We start from the raw sequence: 18,800 nt of genomic DNA, 5'->3' as shown, positions 1-18,800 counted from the left end.
CAGTGGCTGGTAATGGTCCTCAGACCCACCCACAGAGCTCTCTTGGAAGTAACTGTTGGCTATATTGTATAAGTGTGGGACTCTTTCTGTCACTGGCTAAAAGTAGTAGGAAGAGGGGAGCAGTCAACAGTTGTCAGCTCTCCATGTGTTAAAAGGTGCAAGAAATACAGCTGAAGTTCATTTGGAAAAATCTAGGGGCCAGTACTCAGGGTTGCACCTCCAGATGACGATAAACAGGGTTCATAGGTTTTAAAATTGGGCAGCTCTACTGTCCATCTTGCAGGATCACAACAAGCAGGTACTCATTGTTGATCCCTTAAGAAAAATTATTACTCATAAAAGTATGGGGAAGTTTTTTTAATGGACTTTTCCATATTATATGGTTAAATCTTTTTAGTTTTTGGGCAGCCTGGAAAATGGGGAATTTCCTTACTTGGCAGGAGACAAAGAGCTACTACTTTAATGAATTATTTTCAAGCTGCAACCTATACTAATTACATCACTGTCCTCATAAATTATCTTATAAAAAATTGTAAATAAATCATTCAAAAAGATTACAAAAGGAAATCTTGGCTAGGTTCCCCTGAATAGACAAGAGAATAAAGCCGACTTATACATGTTGTCACATAACATAACCCTTACCTTGATAGCAAGGTGGCGGCGACCTGCCTGTTCAGCTCTAACTGCAATATCTGTGTAAGAAACACCAGGTGTATACCCAAGCTTGCTATTAATCTCCTTTGCTATTTGTTCATCACTCTTCTGACATGGCTGTCTGACCTGAGGAGAAAATAACATTTATACATTTCAAATAGGAACAACTAACTTTCTATTTTATGGACTTTCATTATACAGATTTCAGAAGAAACAAAATCTGAGTGTCTTTTCCAAAGATTAAAGTATCCTAGTAGAGTTAGACCACTGATCATATCTGTCTTCTAGTTGGTGCATATCTGTGGAAGTGTGTATGGACAATCTAATGTTTACATGATTTGGTTTATCATCAAAAGCTCCCCTCTCACTGAGGGTTAGGGCAATGCCACTTTATACAGATTTTTGAAGCTAGGAATTTGATATATTATGCCTTTAGAATGAAGCTGCTTGCTGCCTTTACCTCAAACCACTTGGTCTTTCAATTTCTGATTCTAACACAAGCTCTACTACTCTCATAAAAACTCTTGACTGCTCTTAACAGCTTTCCTCCTATCCCATATATCACCTATACCTCCCACAGTGCCTTCCTGTCTACCCTGTCATAAGCCTTTTCCAAATCCATATAGGCCCAAAAACGTCCTTACCTTTTCCTATAGCTTTCTCACATATCTGTCTTACCACAAAAATCTGATCCACACAACCCTTCCTGTCCTAAACCCACACTGTTCTTCACCAATTACTCCCTCTGTTCCTCTCCTAATCCTCTCAATCAAAACCCTCCCATAAGCCTTCCCAACTACACTTAACAAACTGATTCCTCTGAAACTACTACACTCACACTTGTCCCCTTTTCCTTTGTAAAGTGGAACTATACAGGCACTTCTCCAGTCCTCTGGCACTCTACCCTCTCTCCAGCAAACATTAAATAACCTCACCAGCCAGTCCACCATCACTGTACCTCCTTTTTTTTTAGACATTGCATGACACCCATCCAACCAAGGTGCCTTATCTGCTCTCATCATCTTAACAACTGCCTTCACTTCATTTTTCCTTGTTTCTCCATTTTCCTCACTCATCACTCTCATTTTCTTAGCACTTCCCACTGCAACTACCTTTCCCTCCCTATCCTCCTTCACATTTAGTAACTGTCCACCTTCCTTTCACTGCCTTCTCTTCCATTGTCATCTCTCCATCTGCACCTTTTACCTTTCCTTCTCTACTTGATTCGCCTTCTCTTCCTCTCTTAGTTTCTTTCCAAAACAACTTTTCATTACTTTCAAAATTTTCTGTCATACTCTTAACCCATTTCACATCTGCTCTCCTCTTTGCCTCCTTTATCTTATGCTTTACTTCTCTTTTCTTTTCTTTGTATCTTTCATATGATTCTCTCATCCCATCCCATTCTTTCTCCATCTACCCTCCATTCTCAACTTACCTTCCACCAAAAAATGACCTCTCACTCTCTCCCCTTTGAAGATGTACATCCTTAACTCTCTTCCTACTATTCTCCTCGTTAACACTATATACCCGAAGGGATTTCTCCCCATCTTCTCATTTTCTGCATGAGGGGACAGAGAGGGGGAATCGCCAAATTAATGAAGTGGCCTTGCTATGGATGTGCTGTGTCTTGCGATACTGCCTCTGACCCAGGGCAGTGGACAAGATGCAGGGATGACCCATCATCCGGGAGGTGCCAAGATAAGAGGGTGGAGGGGAGTGAAGTATGTAGGGGATGGAATGGGTGTGAGTGGTTTCTATGCCTTTTTCTTCTGGCTATCTCCCATGTATGGGGGAGAGAAGCCTTTGGTATATGTATGTATGTAACATTATATAGTCCATTAAAGCTCTATATACCACCCTTCCATCCACCACCCTCTTCCATATGTATTTATGCTCGACTTTCTTCCTAAACACTGTACTGTATTTGCTATCATCAACTCTTTCTAGACATATCTCCACTATGATTTTTTCCTGAAACTTCACACTTCCCAATCACTCTGTCTATTGGTTCCTTTCCTACTCTAGCATTAAGGTCTCCCGATACCATTACACTGACTTTCCTCCCTAAATCCTCTATACACTCATTTAAATCTATCCAAAAAGCCTCCCTTTCCTCTACACTCTTCTCACTACCAGGCCCATATGCACTTACAGAAACCTTCACCTTCATCCACATTAACCCTGAAGAAGCTTCCTTCCACTCCACCACACACTTACCTATCTCTTCACTTACTAGTATTAGCCACCCCTTCTCTCCCTCATCCTCTCTTCACTCCAGAGAACCTCCCAACTACACTCCCAAACTTAAACTCACCCCTCCCTTTCAACTTTGTTTCAATGGCAACACACATCTTTCTTCACACAAACATACCTATCTCTTCCCTTTTACTATCATCTCTACCACATCCACACATATTAAAAGACCCAAACTTTAGGGTTCTGGTTGGAAAACTCCTCCCAGACCCTCTTATGCCTTTGTTTTTTTAGGAATGTTCCCTTTGGGGCTACAGGGAAAAGGATGCCTAGTCCTATCCCTATCCCATTTTTGTCACCTTTTACGACTCAAGTGGAAATACTTGGTGGCAGTATTCTTTTCCCACACCACAGGGTTCAATACAAGGGTTAAAAAAAAAATATATATATATATATATATATATAAGGGTTAAATATATATCAAAATACATATACATATATATATATATATATATATGAAATAATAATAAATAAACAAGTACATAAAAAGTAAATGATAAATAAATACATAAAAATAAAAAATCATAGATAAAATAAATGAATAAATAAATTAAATTAATCAAATTTTAGAGTACAGTTTGCTACTCACCCTATAACAGGCCCAGTGTGCTAGAATACGTGACACTCCATCTGAATCCGGCAATTTGAGAAATTTGGCAATACGGAGAGCAAGTGGAAATAAGTGTCTCTGCACCAAGCGGTCCAATAACACAGGAAGTGTCAGATGGTCAAGCTGATTCCATGTCAAGGGCATTCCTTCAAAAATAAAAAAATAAAAAAAGTATTAAGGGCTGGGTCTTCCTCCATCTCCTCACTGGAGAGTGAAGTCCAAAGTATCTAATTTGCTCTCCTTTACTCAAAGACCCATTCTTTACTGTTTATTAGTGCCTTTTTTGTCCGTCTTTTACAGGCACTCAATACATCTAACATTCTGAGAAGAAACTTGTGGTACTTAAACATACATATACCAAAGGCTTTTTTCCCCATAATAAGGGAGGTAGCCAAAACACATAGGCATAAAAACTACTCCCACCCATTCCATCACTAACATACTCCACTCCCCTCTACCCTCTTCCTTCCCTCCCTCTTATCTTGGCACCTCCTGGATGATGGGTCATCCCTGTATCTTGCCAACTGCCCTGGGTCAGAAGCAGTGTTGCAAGACACAACACATCCACAACAAGGCAGCTTCATTAAATCGGTGACCTCCACTCTCTGTCCCCTCATACAGAAAGGGAGATGGGAAGAAATCCCCTCAGGCTGCATCAATTTATTTCTCATACACACTCCCTCAGCCCCATCCCCCACCCACTCCACCTCATGCATCACAGCATCATCCATACACAACCATTCTCCATTTGCCTCTACCTTCTGTCCTCTCCCGTCCTTCCTCAACAGACATTCCTCTCTTTCCCAATGCCCCTTTTACCCCATCCATCCACCTCATCCTAGGTCGCCCCCTCATGTTCACTCCCTCCACATCTGCCTTCCATACCTCTTTTAGTAGTCTTTCTTCACTCTTTCCATGTGTCCAAACTATCCCAATACTCTCCATCAACTCTATCTCCCAACTCCCTTTCCACCCCTGTTCTCCTCACCTCATTTCTCACTCTATCCAACCTATCATACTTCTATCATACTTCTTAGGCACCTCACCTCAAACACATTCAAACTCCTCTCTTCCTCTCTTATGTTCCATGTTTCTGCTCTGTACAGTGCTGTTGGCACAATCACTCCTTCATACAATCTCCTCTTGGTATCCATTCCCAAATATCTATTTCTCATTACACTTCGTAATCCACCAAGGTATTTACTCGCTTCTCTCAATCTACATTCCACCTCCACCCCCACTCATCCCTTTCTTGCCACATTCGCACCCAAGTATCTAAAACTATCCAAGTATCTAAAACTATCCACTTCCTATCCTTCCCTTAATATTCACTTCCAATCTGCTGCCACTTTCTTCCCTTGTACATCTCATCACCTTACTTTTACCCACATTTATCTTCAGCTTCCCAAACTCTGTCACTAACTTCCTCAATCCCTCCTCTAATCCTGCTACAACCGCAGTGTCATCAGCAAACAACAGCTAGCTTATCTCCCATTTTTCTCCATTTTCTTTAACCATCTCCAATTCCTGACCCACTACCTTTGCATTTACCTCTTGCACCACCCCCCATGTATAAATTGAACAGCCAGGGCAACATAGCACATTAAACAACCTCACTAGCCAATATGCTATAACCATAGCTCCCTTTTTCAGACAATCTGCATGACATCCACCCAGCCCAGGTGTCTTACCAACTTGCATAATTCTCAAATCTCCTTGTATCTCATCTTTTCTTAAATCTCTTTAAAATTTTCTCTACCATCACCATTATTTTCTTCGTGTCTAACACTGGCACAATCTTTTCCTTACCTCCACATTCAAAACCTCTCTAAAACACTCTACCCATCTCCCCACAACCACCTTCACTTCCATTAGCATTTGTCCATCTACACCTTTTACCTTTTTCTCTCTATTTGACTCATCCCCCCTCTCTTTTGTCTAATTTATTTTACTTTTAAAAAATATCTTCCATACTCCTATCCCATTTTACATCTGCCCTCCTATATGACTCACTTATGTTTTGCTTATCTCCTTTTCTTGTACTGAGTCCTACTTTGCAATCAATCCACATATCCTCAATTCTCTTCTCCTACCATCTCATCATCCCACCACTCACTACCCATTCCACTATTCCCTTCCATCCCCCCTCATTCACTGGGCGAAGAAATTATTAAAAAAAATATTAGTCACATTAATAAGGCCTAGACTGGAGTACTCTGCAACATTATGGTCACCCAGTACCAAAAAGAATATAAAGAAAATTGAGAGAATCAAAAGAGCAATCACAAAAATGGTCCCAGCACTTTCAAACTTGTCACAATAGTGTGCAAAAACCAAACATGAATTTAAGAGCAAACTAGACACTGTGAGATGCAAGGGTGGGACACCACAAGCATAGCTCCCCTTCCCATATGATAAAACTAGGTAAATACACACCCTCTTTACACACCTTGTCAATTCCTACTTGAAACAGATCATTCCTATTCTACTCCTACTTCTACTCTATCCCTCACTTCTATTAGTTTCTCCTAGTATTCCATCACTTCCTTCTGATTAAAGTTTACTCTAAGTGCCTCTCTACCTGTCACCCTTTTCCTCTACCTACACTTATTCTCCACTCTCAATTTCCCTTCTACCAAAAAATGATCTGACACTCCCCGACTCTTTCCCCTAAAAATAGAGACATCCAGAACTTTCTATCCTTCCATTAATGCCCTATAAACCATCCTTCCATCTAATACCCTTTGCCATGTATACTTATACTTTATTCTCTTCTTAGACACTATATTTGCTATCATCAGTTCCCTTTCTAGACACATCTCTAACATCTTCTCTATACTATAATTCTTACCTGGCACCCCAAGCCTCCCTACTCAGCACTGCAATCCCCCAACACCATATTAACATTCCTCCCAATCTCCAAGCACTCATTAAATTATCAGAAAACCCTTCCTTTCCTCTGCACTTTTCTCACTACCAGATCTATGCACTTACAAAAACCAACATCTCCCATCCTAGTTTCAACTGCACCCACATTAAGCTTAAATATACTTCTCTTCACTCTAGGTACTTTTCTATTTCATCACTTACAAGCAGAGCTACTCCTCTCCTTCACCCATTCCTCACTCCTAAATTCAAAATCACCCCTCCCTTTCAACTTGGTTTCAATTAACACTAACATATCCATCTTCCTTCTCTCATACTATTTTCTTGTCCTTTTAACTTTCATCTGTACTACAACCATGTACATTTGATGACCCAAATCATAATGCATACAATCAAACTGACTGTATCATATATATATATATATATATATATATATATATATATATATATATATATATATATATATATATATATATATATATATATATATATATATATATATATATATATGCTAAAAGTAATTCACTTACCAACACGATAATCCCTTACAGCATTTAATACCCGCAGAATAAGGACAGCTTTTCTACAAGGCTCTGGATCCATCTCTGGGACAAAACTTTTGCCAAACAAAGTTGCCTGCAAAAAGAAAACATCCCTCTATATGTGTTCATATAATGCAAACAATGTGCATTACATAAGACATTTTATTTAATGATGTTGCAATGGCCATGTGGAAAGACTGGGAGAATATACATACATATACCAAGGGCTTTTCCCCCTTACAAAGGAGGTGCCCAAACTCTAAGGCATAAATCCACTCCCACCCATTTCATCCACACATACTCCACCCCTTCATATTCTCTCTCCCCACCTCTGCCTTCCATACACACATCAAAACAATACACAACTACCTTCATCACACACAAATACTCTCTTCTCTTCCTCCACAAACACCAAACACCAGCCTCCAGAAGCATATCCATAATCACATCACTTAATGCTCCATCAACAAACTGGAAGACAATACATGTCAGACCCCTGATATGCATCCCTCTGAATCCTCTCTCCCCCCAAAATGACAGAGTCCAACTGGCCAGACTGATGTAGCCACAATCAAGCACTTCTAAGCTACCACGGGAGGCTGGATGACAGCACTGCAGACAACTGCCCAAGGTGTAACCCTTCACTCCATACTATACAACACATTATGGAAGACTATTGTACACAATCATGCACACCAACACAATATACATTCTATTAAGAATTTGTGGGAAAACCCCGTTTAAGCCATGGTGTTCCTCAGGGAGATGGGGCTGCTCGGCCAGTCTATGGAACAACAACAACTACAACCCTATTTCACACAAGAGAGAGCCTCATTAAAGAAAGATGGAATAACTTAAAAAAGAAACACAACCTAACAGAACAAGAAAAAGGACTAACTAACTAATTAAACAGTCTGTCTATCTACCTATATACCAAGGACCTCTTATCCCTTACATGGGAGGTAGCCAGCCAAGGCATGCACCTATTCCACTCCCATCCTTTCCCTCTCATCTTGGCTCCTCATGGATGAAGGGTCATCCCTGTCTCCTGCACACTGCCAAGGTCAGAAGCAATGCAGCAAGACACAGTGCATCCATAGCAAGGTACATCAATTACATGGCAACCCTCCCTCCTCGTCCCCTTATGGAAGAAAAAGGGGCAGTGAGAAATCCCTTTGAGCTGCAACAAAATATCATCCATACACAACCATTCTCCACTCACACATATCCCTGCCTCTTCACTTCCCTGCTCAAAAAACATTCCCCTCTTGTTAAAGCCCCGCCATTTTTTCACTGAAGGTATTTTTTTTTTTTTTCTTTTTCTTAGAAACCCATAAAAGAGCACACGACCATTGCTGGCTTCTGAGGGGCTATGAGCTTGTGAAACTCAAGGCAACAGTTTTTATTGGTAATAAATCATCATGACATTATATCCTTGTTTCATTCGCACCTCCATCCTGAATCAATCATCCTCATGTATAAACACTGACATTCTCCTTACTCTCAACAGCATCTTCTGTGTCTGTGGGCGATATTCATGCTGGGCAGTTTGAAGACATTGGGTGACAGCTTCCTCCATCATGTCCTTGATCATTCCCAAACAATCATTTGCCCTTGTGCTTCTTTCCTGGTGATATAAGGATGGTTATTTATTAATAAACATTGGAAATTAGTCATGTTCATTTAACTAATGCAACACCTCCATCAGAGTTGGGCTTGACATACAAGATCAGTAATATATTACATATGAAGTTAGCCCCTGATAGTACCAAGGGTGTTTCCCATCCTGACAATAAAGTACAATGCCACAGGTCAATAGAAGTTTCATTTCAGATCATATATCATGGGTTTCAAGGTTCAGACAATACCTACCTAATTCTCTTTTATATGACACTGATTTCTGTAAGTACACAAATAATAAGCAGTATCTAGTGTTGGATTAATTTGAATCACTAAAATGTCATTGAATTTGCTAGGGTCCTTAACTCCTTAAATAATGAGTGGCACTTACTCTTTCATTCTAACTGTAGCCAGGTTATTCTATTCAGCTACACATGATCAGTAGTGAGGGGGGTTAAGCCTAACTGAATTAACCCTTCTCATACCAAGTGGCAGTTATCCTTTAAATCTGGTTACTGCCAAGCTATCTTATTCTGACTCAAGTGACCACCTTGGTAGTAATGGGTTCGAGTCCAGTGGTTCTTAACCTTTTTTAGTGCCCATACCCCTTGATATTTCAGAATTTTTTCTCGTACCCTCATCCAATACAAATGCAATGCAAACATATGAAAAGGATAGTGATACAAAGCTTACTTTGGTTTCTCATTGTAAATATATAGTACCATTGCACTGGCTATCATGTCTCGTACCCCCAGGTTCAAGGTTTCGTACCCCAGGTTAAGAACCACTTGGTTAAGATATTATGCATTTATTGTCAAATTACTGGGAAGAAACAGTAATAATGACAAGGAAAGGACACTACTTAAAAAAATATACAATACAATTATATGACTATTCATAAATTGATAGATACTAGTAACTCCATCACAAGTGAAGCACATTTGTAATTGCTACTAATTGTTCCCAGTAGTCAGAGAGCTGGTGCAAATAAGCTCTGCACTCAAAATATACCATCTGTTGGAGATGTCATGAATACCTGCCATGTAATTGAACCTATAGCAAGTTTGAGACTTCCCTGATATTACCTTTTTTCACTTTCCATTTCAAGATCCTATTGATATAGTTTCTTATTATCTACTGAAATCTTTATGAATCATCAATTGGGGCACATGCCAGGGAGTGCATTGCTTCACTCACACGCCAACACCAGTCCTAACAGTTTCTCCCAGCAAGCTCCCATGCAGCCACCCTTCCCACTTCCAACAACTTTCAACAGGTTCGATCAACTAGCCCCAGCCATGAATTCTGTGGGCACCTCCTTCATGTCCTCCATCAAGGGATGCCTCTTGTGGAGACGACACTGTAAGTAGTATCAACATCAGGGAAACGTGCCACATGCCCATATAGCCGGAGTTGACATTAACACTTTATGCTGGTAACTGGTCTAAACCGAGTCTCTGGTTTGATACAAAGTCATTCCCATGATTCTCCGAAGGTACTTAGTAACAAAGTCAATGAAACCCCTCTTCAACTCAGCATTCAATGTCCATGTCTCACAGCCACAAAGTAAGACAGGGAGCACAAGTGTCTTGAAATCTATAATTCTACCAAAATAAATTAATAGCTTAATGCTGATATTTCCCTCTTCTCACCTTAATTTTACAGTTACTTTGTCCAAATGCCACTAATGTTGAGTCATTCCTATTTGAAACTCTTAATACAGTTAATGCTAGTTCTGGCCATACCAACAGTTCATTTGTGAAAACATTTCTTTTTAACTCAAAGATTCTGTTTCAACCTCTTGAATACAATGATATCTATGTATATATGTGACATGTGCTACAAGTGGAGTATAAAAGGATGCTGGCACAAGCTTCTTGATTATATTTGTTTTGTAGTTATAGCTGAGTGACCCCTGTATTCAATGAACAGACTTGATCACATTTTCTGTGATGTTATATTTATTCAGGGTGAATGGTAGGATTGGAGGAGGGATTGAGGAAGTTGGTGACAGAGTTTGGGAGTGTGTGTGATAGAAGAAAGCTGAAGATAAATGTGGGTAAAAGTAAGGTGATGAGATGTACAAGGGGTGAAAGTGGCAGTAATCTGGAAGTGAGCGTTAAGGGAGAGCAACTGGAGGAAGTGGATAGTTTTAGATACTTGGGTGCAAATGTGGCAGGAAAAGGTGGAGTGAAGGTGGAGGTAGAATGTAGATTGAGAGAAGCGAGTAAATGCCTTGGTGGATTAAAAAGTATAATGAGGAATAGAAATTTGGGAATGGATGCTAAGAGGAGACTGTATGAAGGAGTGATTGTGCCAACAGCACTGTATGGAGCAGAAACATGGAACATAAGAGAGGAAGAGAGAAGGAGTTTGAATGTGTTTGAAATGAAGTGTCTGAGAAGTATGATGGGGGTTACTAGGCTAGATAGAGTGAGAAATGAGGTGAGGAGGAGAACAGGGGTGGAAAGGGAGCTGGGAGATAGGGTTGATGAAAGAGTATTGGGATGGTCTGGACACATGGAAAGAATGAGTGAAGAAAGACTAGTAAAGGAGGTATGGAAGGCAGATGTGGGAGGGAGTGAACATGAGGGGACGTCCTAGGATGAGATGGATGGATGGGGTGAAGGGGGTTTTGGGGAAGAGGGGAATGTCTGTTGAGGAAGGACAGGAGAGGACAGAAGACAGGGGTGAATGGAGAATGGTTGTATATGGAAGATGTTGTGATGCATGAGGTGGAATGGGTGAGGTGATGCATGGGTGAGGTAGTGTGTGTGAGCAAAATTTTGATGCAGCCCGAAGGGATTTCTCCCCGTCCTCTCCTTTATATGGGGGGACGGAGAGGGGGGGTCGCCAATTTAATGAAGTGGCCTTGCTGTGGATGTGCTGTGTCTTGCAACACTGCTTCTGACCCAGGGCAGTGGACAGGGTGCAGGGATGACCCGTCATCTAGGAGGTGCTAAGATGGGAGGGAGGGTGGTGGGGTGTGGAGTGTTTTCGGGGATGGAATGGGTGGGAATGATTTTATGTCTTTTCCTTTTTGGCTACCTCCCTAGTAAGGGGGAAAAAGCCTTGGTATATGTATGTATGAAAGAGAACAAGTACAACAACAGTAACTTTATATTTTGTAATGCACATATTGTGATGTATCATCATACATCAGGTAACCTGATGTGCAAGCAAATATTTGACTTGTATTGAAGAGGTTAACTAATGTCAGACAATTTTTGTCAGTGGTGGAGTAGACCCCAGATTGAGGATGGGGTCATCTTCCAACTAAATAAGGTTGATTGGTATTAGGCAGAACAAAATTTACAAAATGTCATCATAATGAAGTGATTAATCATTATTGAGGCACACCTTCAATTATGCACACTGATGTCACACTTTACTCTCTATCTAGAATCAAATGACATGCAGGAAACAGTCCTTAATCCACAAGCATCACCTCTAACCTTCATACTTTTGTAATCCAATTTCTTGCTACCACAGGAATTACCTTGCATGTTGAACCATAACTGGTAGAAAAAAAATGTTGCAACCAATTCATTATGAGAATAAACACCTTAGATCACTCATAATATCAATCAAGTGATACATATAAATTAAAATTTTCAGAAAATTAAATCCAACAATTACCTGAAATCCTTTAGAAGCTTCTAGTAGAAGAGCACCTGGTGCCATAGATCCAATGCCTAGGGTGTCAGTCACTACCTTGGGTACCTTCTGGAGAATCTCATGAGTGGTACTGCTGATTATTCTGATACTGTCAACCTCCTCAACAAGGTAAGAGGCAGAATCTAGATAATAACTTGTTGCATCTCCATTGACACTGACTAATTCTAGTGTCATATCCCATAAGAGTGCAACTGCTCCCGTTCCACACCTGCAATAAAAAATATGTCTCAACATCAGTGTACATATGGGTGTGCTTTTTACATTTCAAAGGACTAATTTTAGTTAGGGTGAAACTGGAACCAATGATAAGTATCTGCAAGAGGTGGTCCTATGAGATGGATATCAAAAGAAAATCATTTCCTAGCTACCTTTCTTCATAACTCAACACCCTCCCCTACATGTAGAAATGTAGCCCTGAGAGGATGGCACAAAATATCTAGCCAGGATTCTACAACATTCTCTATCAATTTAGACAACACTTCCTCCATTTTTTTTTTCACACAGGGATACCTGACAACCCCCATGCACTTCCAACTAACCAATAACATAAAAACAGATCCATAAGTATCACCCTTGACTACATTTCCTTATAATGGTTCCCAACAGCCAGCATTCTGTTCCTCCTCTATGCCTTCCTTGTATTCCAAATTTCTGCTTCATAAAGCTGCATAGGTACAATCATTTGCAAGCCAGCAGGGGCAATAAACTGACTGACCTACACATCCACTCCTCCATTCCCTGACATATGCAATCAATCTATCTATTGATATACCAAGGGTTTCTTCTCCCTTATATGGGAGGTAGCCAAGTCAAGGCCAACACCCATTCCAATCCACCACCCTTATTTCTCTCTCATCTTAGCTCCTTGTGGATGAAGGGTCATCCCTGCCTCCTGCCCACTGCCCAAGTCAATGGGCACTCAAACAGTGGGCAGGCATATGCAATCTAATATTTAAAATTCACAATTTCTTTAAGCCTCTAACCCTTCACACTCACATTCTACCTACCACCATCACCACTCCTTGTACTTCTCATCAATTTACTTTAATCCACATTCACTCATAATCAGGATGAACAACATCTACATGTAGTGGTCATGCAAAATGAATGAAAGAAAGAATCACCTCCTTGCCACCCATTTTCAAAACCTGTTAACACCCTCCATCTCCATCTAGAGGTACAGCACTGTGGGACTGGCATTTGGTCTGCAGCCCAGGCAGAAGAACTATATCAACTTCAATTGTATTTCCTCTGCTTTTTCACATAATGAGAGTTGACAACTGGCAACTGCTCCTACTTCTATGAAATGACAGAAATAGTCCCACACTAATATAACACAGAGAGCAGTACAATGGTTCATCCCTAAAGAGATTGATGGAAAGGCCATAAGATTATTGCCAGTCATTGTGGGGCTGCAAGTTTCCAATCAGTGCAACTCAAAGCAACAATTATTATTATTACTACCAATCATAACTTTCTTCCTTCACAAACTCTATCAAATTCAGCCTCTAACTTCCTCAGTCTCTCCTCAAAATGAGCCACAAGTCCAGTGTCATCTGCAAATAGCAACTGTTTTCCTTCCCATGTCCTTCTATTCTCGTCCATCAATTCCAACAGAACTCCTTCATTTACCTCCCCTACCAGCCAGTCAAAACACACGTTGGACAACCATGGTGATACCATTCTTCACCCCATTACATGCCCTACTACTCATGTAAAATTTCATGATCACAGTCAGCCTACTTTATCTACCCTATTTACTGCAAAGTGTTCTACAAAGCTTCTCTGTCAACCATACGTTTCTTCCATGTATGAAAAACCAAAACATCCTTACCTTTTGACTTGACCTCTAAAATAACTGATACCCTAAGTAGCAGATATTTCATTCTAACAAGTCAAAGTTACATACATACATTTACCAAGGTTTTTTTTCCTTACATGGGAGGTAGCCTAAGTCTAGGATTCCCACTCCCACTCCCACCCATTTCATTCCCACATACTCCACTCCCATTCACCATCCCTCCTTCTCTCCCTCTTTGCTTGGCTCCTCCTGGGTGAAGTTAACATTTGAAAATGTATTTCTAAATTTTATTCTAAGAACACACGATGACATAACACATCCTTGACACAATCCCAACTTTACCTCTAACCACTCAGACTCTCCATTTCTAATTCTAACACAGGCTCTACTACTCTCGTAAAAACACTTGACTGCTCTTAACAGCTTTCCTCCAATCCAATATATCTGCAAAACCTCCTGTGCCTTCCTGTCCACCCTGTCATAAGCCTTTTCCAAATCCATAAAGGAGCTGTCAAGAGTTTTTATGAGAATAGTAGAGCTTGTGTCAGGATTGGAAATGGAGAGAGTGAGTGGTTCGAGGTAAAGGTGGGACTTCGTCAAGGATGCGTTATGTCGCCCTGGCTGTTCAACTTATACATGGATGGGGTGGTGCGAGAGGTAAATGCAAGGGTAGTGGGCAAGGGATTGGAGATGGTTAAAGAAAATGGAGAAAAGTGGGAGGTGAGCCAGCTATTGTTTGCGGACGACACTGCGCTTGTGGCAGGATCGGAGGAGGGATTGAGGAAGTTGGTGGCAGAGTTTGGGAGAGTATGTGATAGAAGAAAGCAGAGTTTGGGAGAGTATGTGATAGAAGAAAGCTAAAGATAAATGTGGGTAAAAGTAAGGTGATGAGATGTACAAGGGGTGAAAGTGGCAGTAGACTGGAAGTGAGCATTAAGGGAGAGCGACTGGAGGAAGTGGATAGTTTTAGATACTTGGGTGCAAATGTGGCAGGGAAAGGTGGAGTGAAAGTGGAGGTAGAATGTAGATTGAGAGAAGCGAGTAAATGCCTTGGTGGATTAAAGAGTGTAATGAGGAATAGACATTTGGGAATGGATGCTAAGAGGAGACTATATGAAGGAGTGATTGTGCCAACAGCACTGTATGGGGCAGAAACATGGAACATAAGAGAAGAAGAGAGAAGGAGTTTGAATGTGTTTGAGATGAGGTGTCTGAGAAGTATGATGGGGGTTACTAGGCTAGATAGAGTGAGAAATGAGGAGGTGAGGAGGAGAACAGGGGTGGAAAAGGAGCTGGGAGATAGGGTTGATGAAAGAATATTAGGATGGTTTGGACACATGGAAAGAATGAGTGAGGAATGACTAGTAAAAGAGGTGTGGAAGGCAGATGTGGAGGGAGTGAACATGAGGGGACGTCCTAGGATGAGGTGGATGGATGGGGTGAAGGGGGCTTTGGGGAAGAGGGGAATGTCTGTTGAGGAAGGACGGAAGAGGACAGAAGACAGGGGTGAATGGAGAATGGTTGTATATGGATGATGTTGTGATTGTATGGGGTGGAATGGGCGGGTGGATGGGGGGTGAGGTAGTATGTGTGAGCAAAATTTGACGCAGCCCGAAGGGATTTCTCCCCATCCTCTCATTTTATGCAATGGGGGGACGGAGAGGGGGGGTCGCCGATTTAATGAAGTGGCCTTGCTGTGGATGTGCTGTGTCTTGCGACACTGCTTCTGACCCAGGGCAGTGGACAGGGTGCAGGGATGACCCGTCATTCAGGAGGTGCTAAGATAAGAGGGAGGGTGGAGGGGTGTGGAGTGTATTCAGGGATGGAATGGGTGGGAATGATTTTATGCCTTTTTCTTTTTGGCTACCCCCCTTGTAAGGGGGAAAAAGCCTTGGTATATGTATGTATGTATAAAGTACTACTCTCATAAAAAACTTGACTACTCTTAACAGCTTTCCTCCAATCCCATATATCTGCAAAATCTCCCATGCCTTCCTGTCTACCCTGTCATAAGCCTTTTCCAAATCCATAAAGGCCCAAAAATCATCCTTACCCTATGCTAAAGCTTTCTCACATATCTGTCTTACCACAAAAATCTAATGCACACAGCCCCTGCCTTTCCTAAACCCACTCTGTTCCTCACTAATTACTCCCTGTTCCTATCCTAATCCTCTTCACCCCTTCCATACGGTGCCGCATACGTAGGCGGCATGAGGAGCAAGTGGATACGCGAGGCTGCCATATCGGCGTCTTGATTATATTTATTGTAGTTGCCCCTGCATAATGACATACTCTCTAAACTGTCTTCATCACATTTTCTATGGTTATCAAAATTCACGGGTGAAAGAGAGAACGATCGATATAAGCGGTGACTATATTTTATGATGCGAGTATTATTACGACACATCGTACGTCTGGCAGCTAATGCTGCCCGCGAGATTTTGGCCCGTACTGAAGAGGTTAATCAAACCCTCCCATAAGTCTTCCCAACTACACTCAACAAATCAACATCTGGCAACTGCTCTCCTCCTACTTCTATGTGATGACAGAAACAGTCCCACAACAATACAACATAAACAGCAGTACAATGGTTCATCCTAAAGAGATTGATGGAAGGACTATCCATGCACATATGAATGGGGTGGTGCAGGATGGTAATGGGCAGGAGATTAGAAATGGTTAAAGAAAACGGAGAAAAGTGGGAGATGAGCCAGTTGTTGTTTGCTGATGACACTGTCTTTGTAGCAGGGTCAGAGAGGAATTTAAGGGAGTTTGTGATTGAGTTTGGGAAGGTATGCAGTAGGGGAAAATTGTAAATGTGGCTTCTGACCCAAGGCAGTGGGCAAGATACAGGGATGACCCATCATCCATGAGGAGCTAAGATAAGAGTGAGGAAAGGGTGATGGATGGGAGTGGAGTACATGAGAATGAAATGGGTAATACTGGGTATATGCCTTTTGACTTGGCTACCTGCCTGGTATGGGGGAAAAAGTCCTTAGTATATACTTAGATTCCAAGAAGCCAAACCACAATTGTACATTTAATGTAAAGATTTAATCAAAGGTGCCTCTCACTCACCATAGCAGCTGTTTGGGCTTAACTTGGCTTTTGGTGTCATATTCACAATACTTGGTGCTGATGTCTGAAGAGCCAATCCATAATTTGCCTGTGTCAGCTAGAAGAGCTATATGACGAGAATTTACCGACACTGCCATGTCAATGATACAATTCCCTGGTTCATTCCATTCTGGTGACTAAGAAAAGAAAAAAGAAAGGAATAAACAAATAGTGTACAATGCATATGACATAATGTGCATACTTGTCCCTACATTAAAGGATAAGCACACAGCATATGTACTACTTTGCACAAATGTATGGTAAATCACATCTAGAAACTATTTTTTTTTTTTCAAACTTGTCCCATTAATTGAAGATATCAAGTTGGTTTTGATCTCTACCCCAACATACATTGTCTACAAAAACTTGCCACCAGCTCCATCTCCATTGCTGACATAGTGCAGTGTATTGTTGACCATGGTGGACTCAATACAAATGGAATATTTCTCAGAGTGATAATGAAAATTCTTATACTTTGAGCAAAAGTAAAATACTGAATCAGTTGATCTCACAGGGGATGAACTTGAGGATTGGGAGATCATGCCTAGGTTGTAAGGGTTTAAGCCCACATAAAGGGACATTAGTGATGGGAATTATTCTGGTTCAGACTCTGAACATGAAGATGACAACCAAAACAAAGAGGAAAACCATGTGTTGTTGGCCAAAATGAAACACATGATGCACACAACTTTGTGGTTCATACCTTTTACAGTCTTTATTGTCCAAGGCTCTTTATTCAGTCGAGCAGATCCTCATGATTCAATAAAATTTGGATAATGGTGACCCTGCCAACTGTGTTTGTTTGCATTCTTCTCATAGTAATACATAGCCTAACAACATACATGTATATAGCCATGAACATGATGAAGCTATGGCATCAGGGTTGGGTCCAAATACATGTACTTGAACTTAACCTTTTGAATACAATGACACCTATGTGTGTCATGAGCCACAAGTGGGGTATAAGATGATGCCGGCATTGGCTTCATGATTATATTTATTGTGTAGGTGTAGCTGAGTGACCCCTGTACTCTGTGAACAGGCTTGATCACGTTTTCTGTGACATTATGTTTATTCAGTGAAAGAACAAATACAACAGCAGTAACTTCATATTTTGTAATGCGCGTATTGTGATGCATCATCGTACATCAAGCAACCTGATTTTACCTAGTTGTATTATACAGGAAGGGGAGCTATGCTCATAGTGACCCATCTTTGTATCTCACAATATCTAGTTTGTTCTTAAATTCTTGTATGGTGTTAGCACACACTACTGTTTTGCTCAATTTGTTCCAAACAAATTGGACTGCATCAAAATATCATTCACACATAACCTAACCACTCTCTAACCCCCCATCCCCCCACAACATCATCCATACACAACCATTCTCTACTCACCCATTTTCTGTCTTCTCCTTTCCTTCCTCAACAAACATCCCTATGCACAATGGCATTTACAATTAAAATTACAAACATCACCAAAATATTCACAGTGCAGTTCTGCATGTCCTATGTAATGGAAATGCACAAAAGCAATGGCAGCTTTATTTTTAGATTTACAGCATTACATCATCAACATGACAACCACTATTCCCAACTTTTGTAGCAGATGACTTGTTTAAGTGAAATAAAAATGCCA

General features: G+C 40.9%; 1 protein-coding gene across 2 annotated transcripts in view; it reads right to left on the bottom strand.

Annotated features, from left to right (window-relative positions):
* Vps16A (vacuolar protein sorting 16) overlaps nucleotides 1-18,800 on the bottom strand; it is a 63,313-nt gene that overhangs the window by 23,772 nt on the left and 20,741 nt on the right. The window contains exons 6-12 of one of the 2 annotated variants that reach the window (XM_076174107.1): nucleotides 17,123-17,298; nucleotides 12,205-12,451; nucleotides 12,021-12,083; nucleotides 8,447-8,572; nucleotides 6,934-7,039; nucleotides 3,497-3,663; nucleotides 643-780 (exon numbers count right to left, since the gene is read on the bottom strand). In XM_076174107.1, the coding sequence (XP_076030222.1) occupies nucleotides 643-780; nucleotides 3,497-3,663; nucleotides 6,934-7,039; nucleotides 8,447-8,572; nucleotides 12,021-12,083; nucleotides 12,205-12,451; nucleotides 17,123-17,298 (1,023 nt within the window). The remainder of the gene's footprint in view (nucleotides 1-642; nucleotides 781-3,496; nucleotides 3,664-6,933; nucleotides 7,040-8,446; nucleotides 8,573-12,020; nucleotides 12,084-12,204; nucleotides 12,452-17,122; nucleotides 17,299-18,800) is intronic. The other variant, XM_076174108.1, reaches the window with a different exon arrangement.

Source organism: Oratosquilla oratoria, chromosome 35 (assembly GCF_046742065.1).
Source record: "Oratosquilla oratoria isolate Oo_2021 chromosome 35, ASM4674206v1, whole genome shotgun sequence".
NCBI classification, from domain to species: Eukaryota; Metazoa; Arthropoda; class Malacostraca; order Stomatopoda; family Squillidae; genus Oratosquilla; species Oratosquilla oratoria.
The sequence above is the reverse complement of the archived record's forward strand: the minus strand, read 5'-3'. Positions and strand labels throughout refer to the sequence as shown.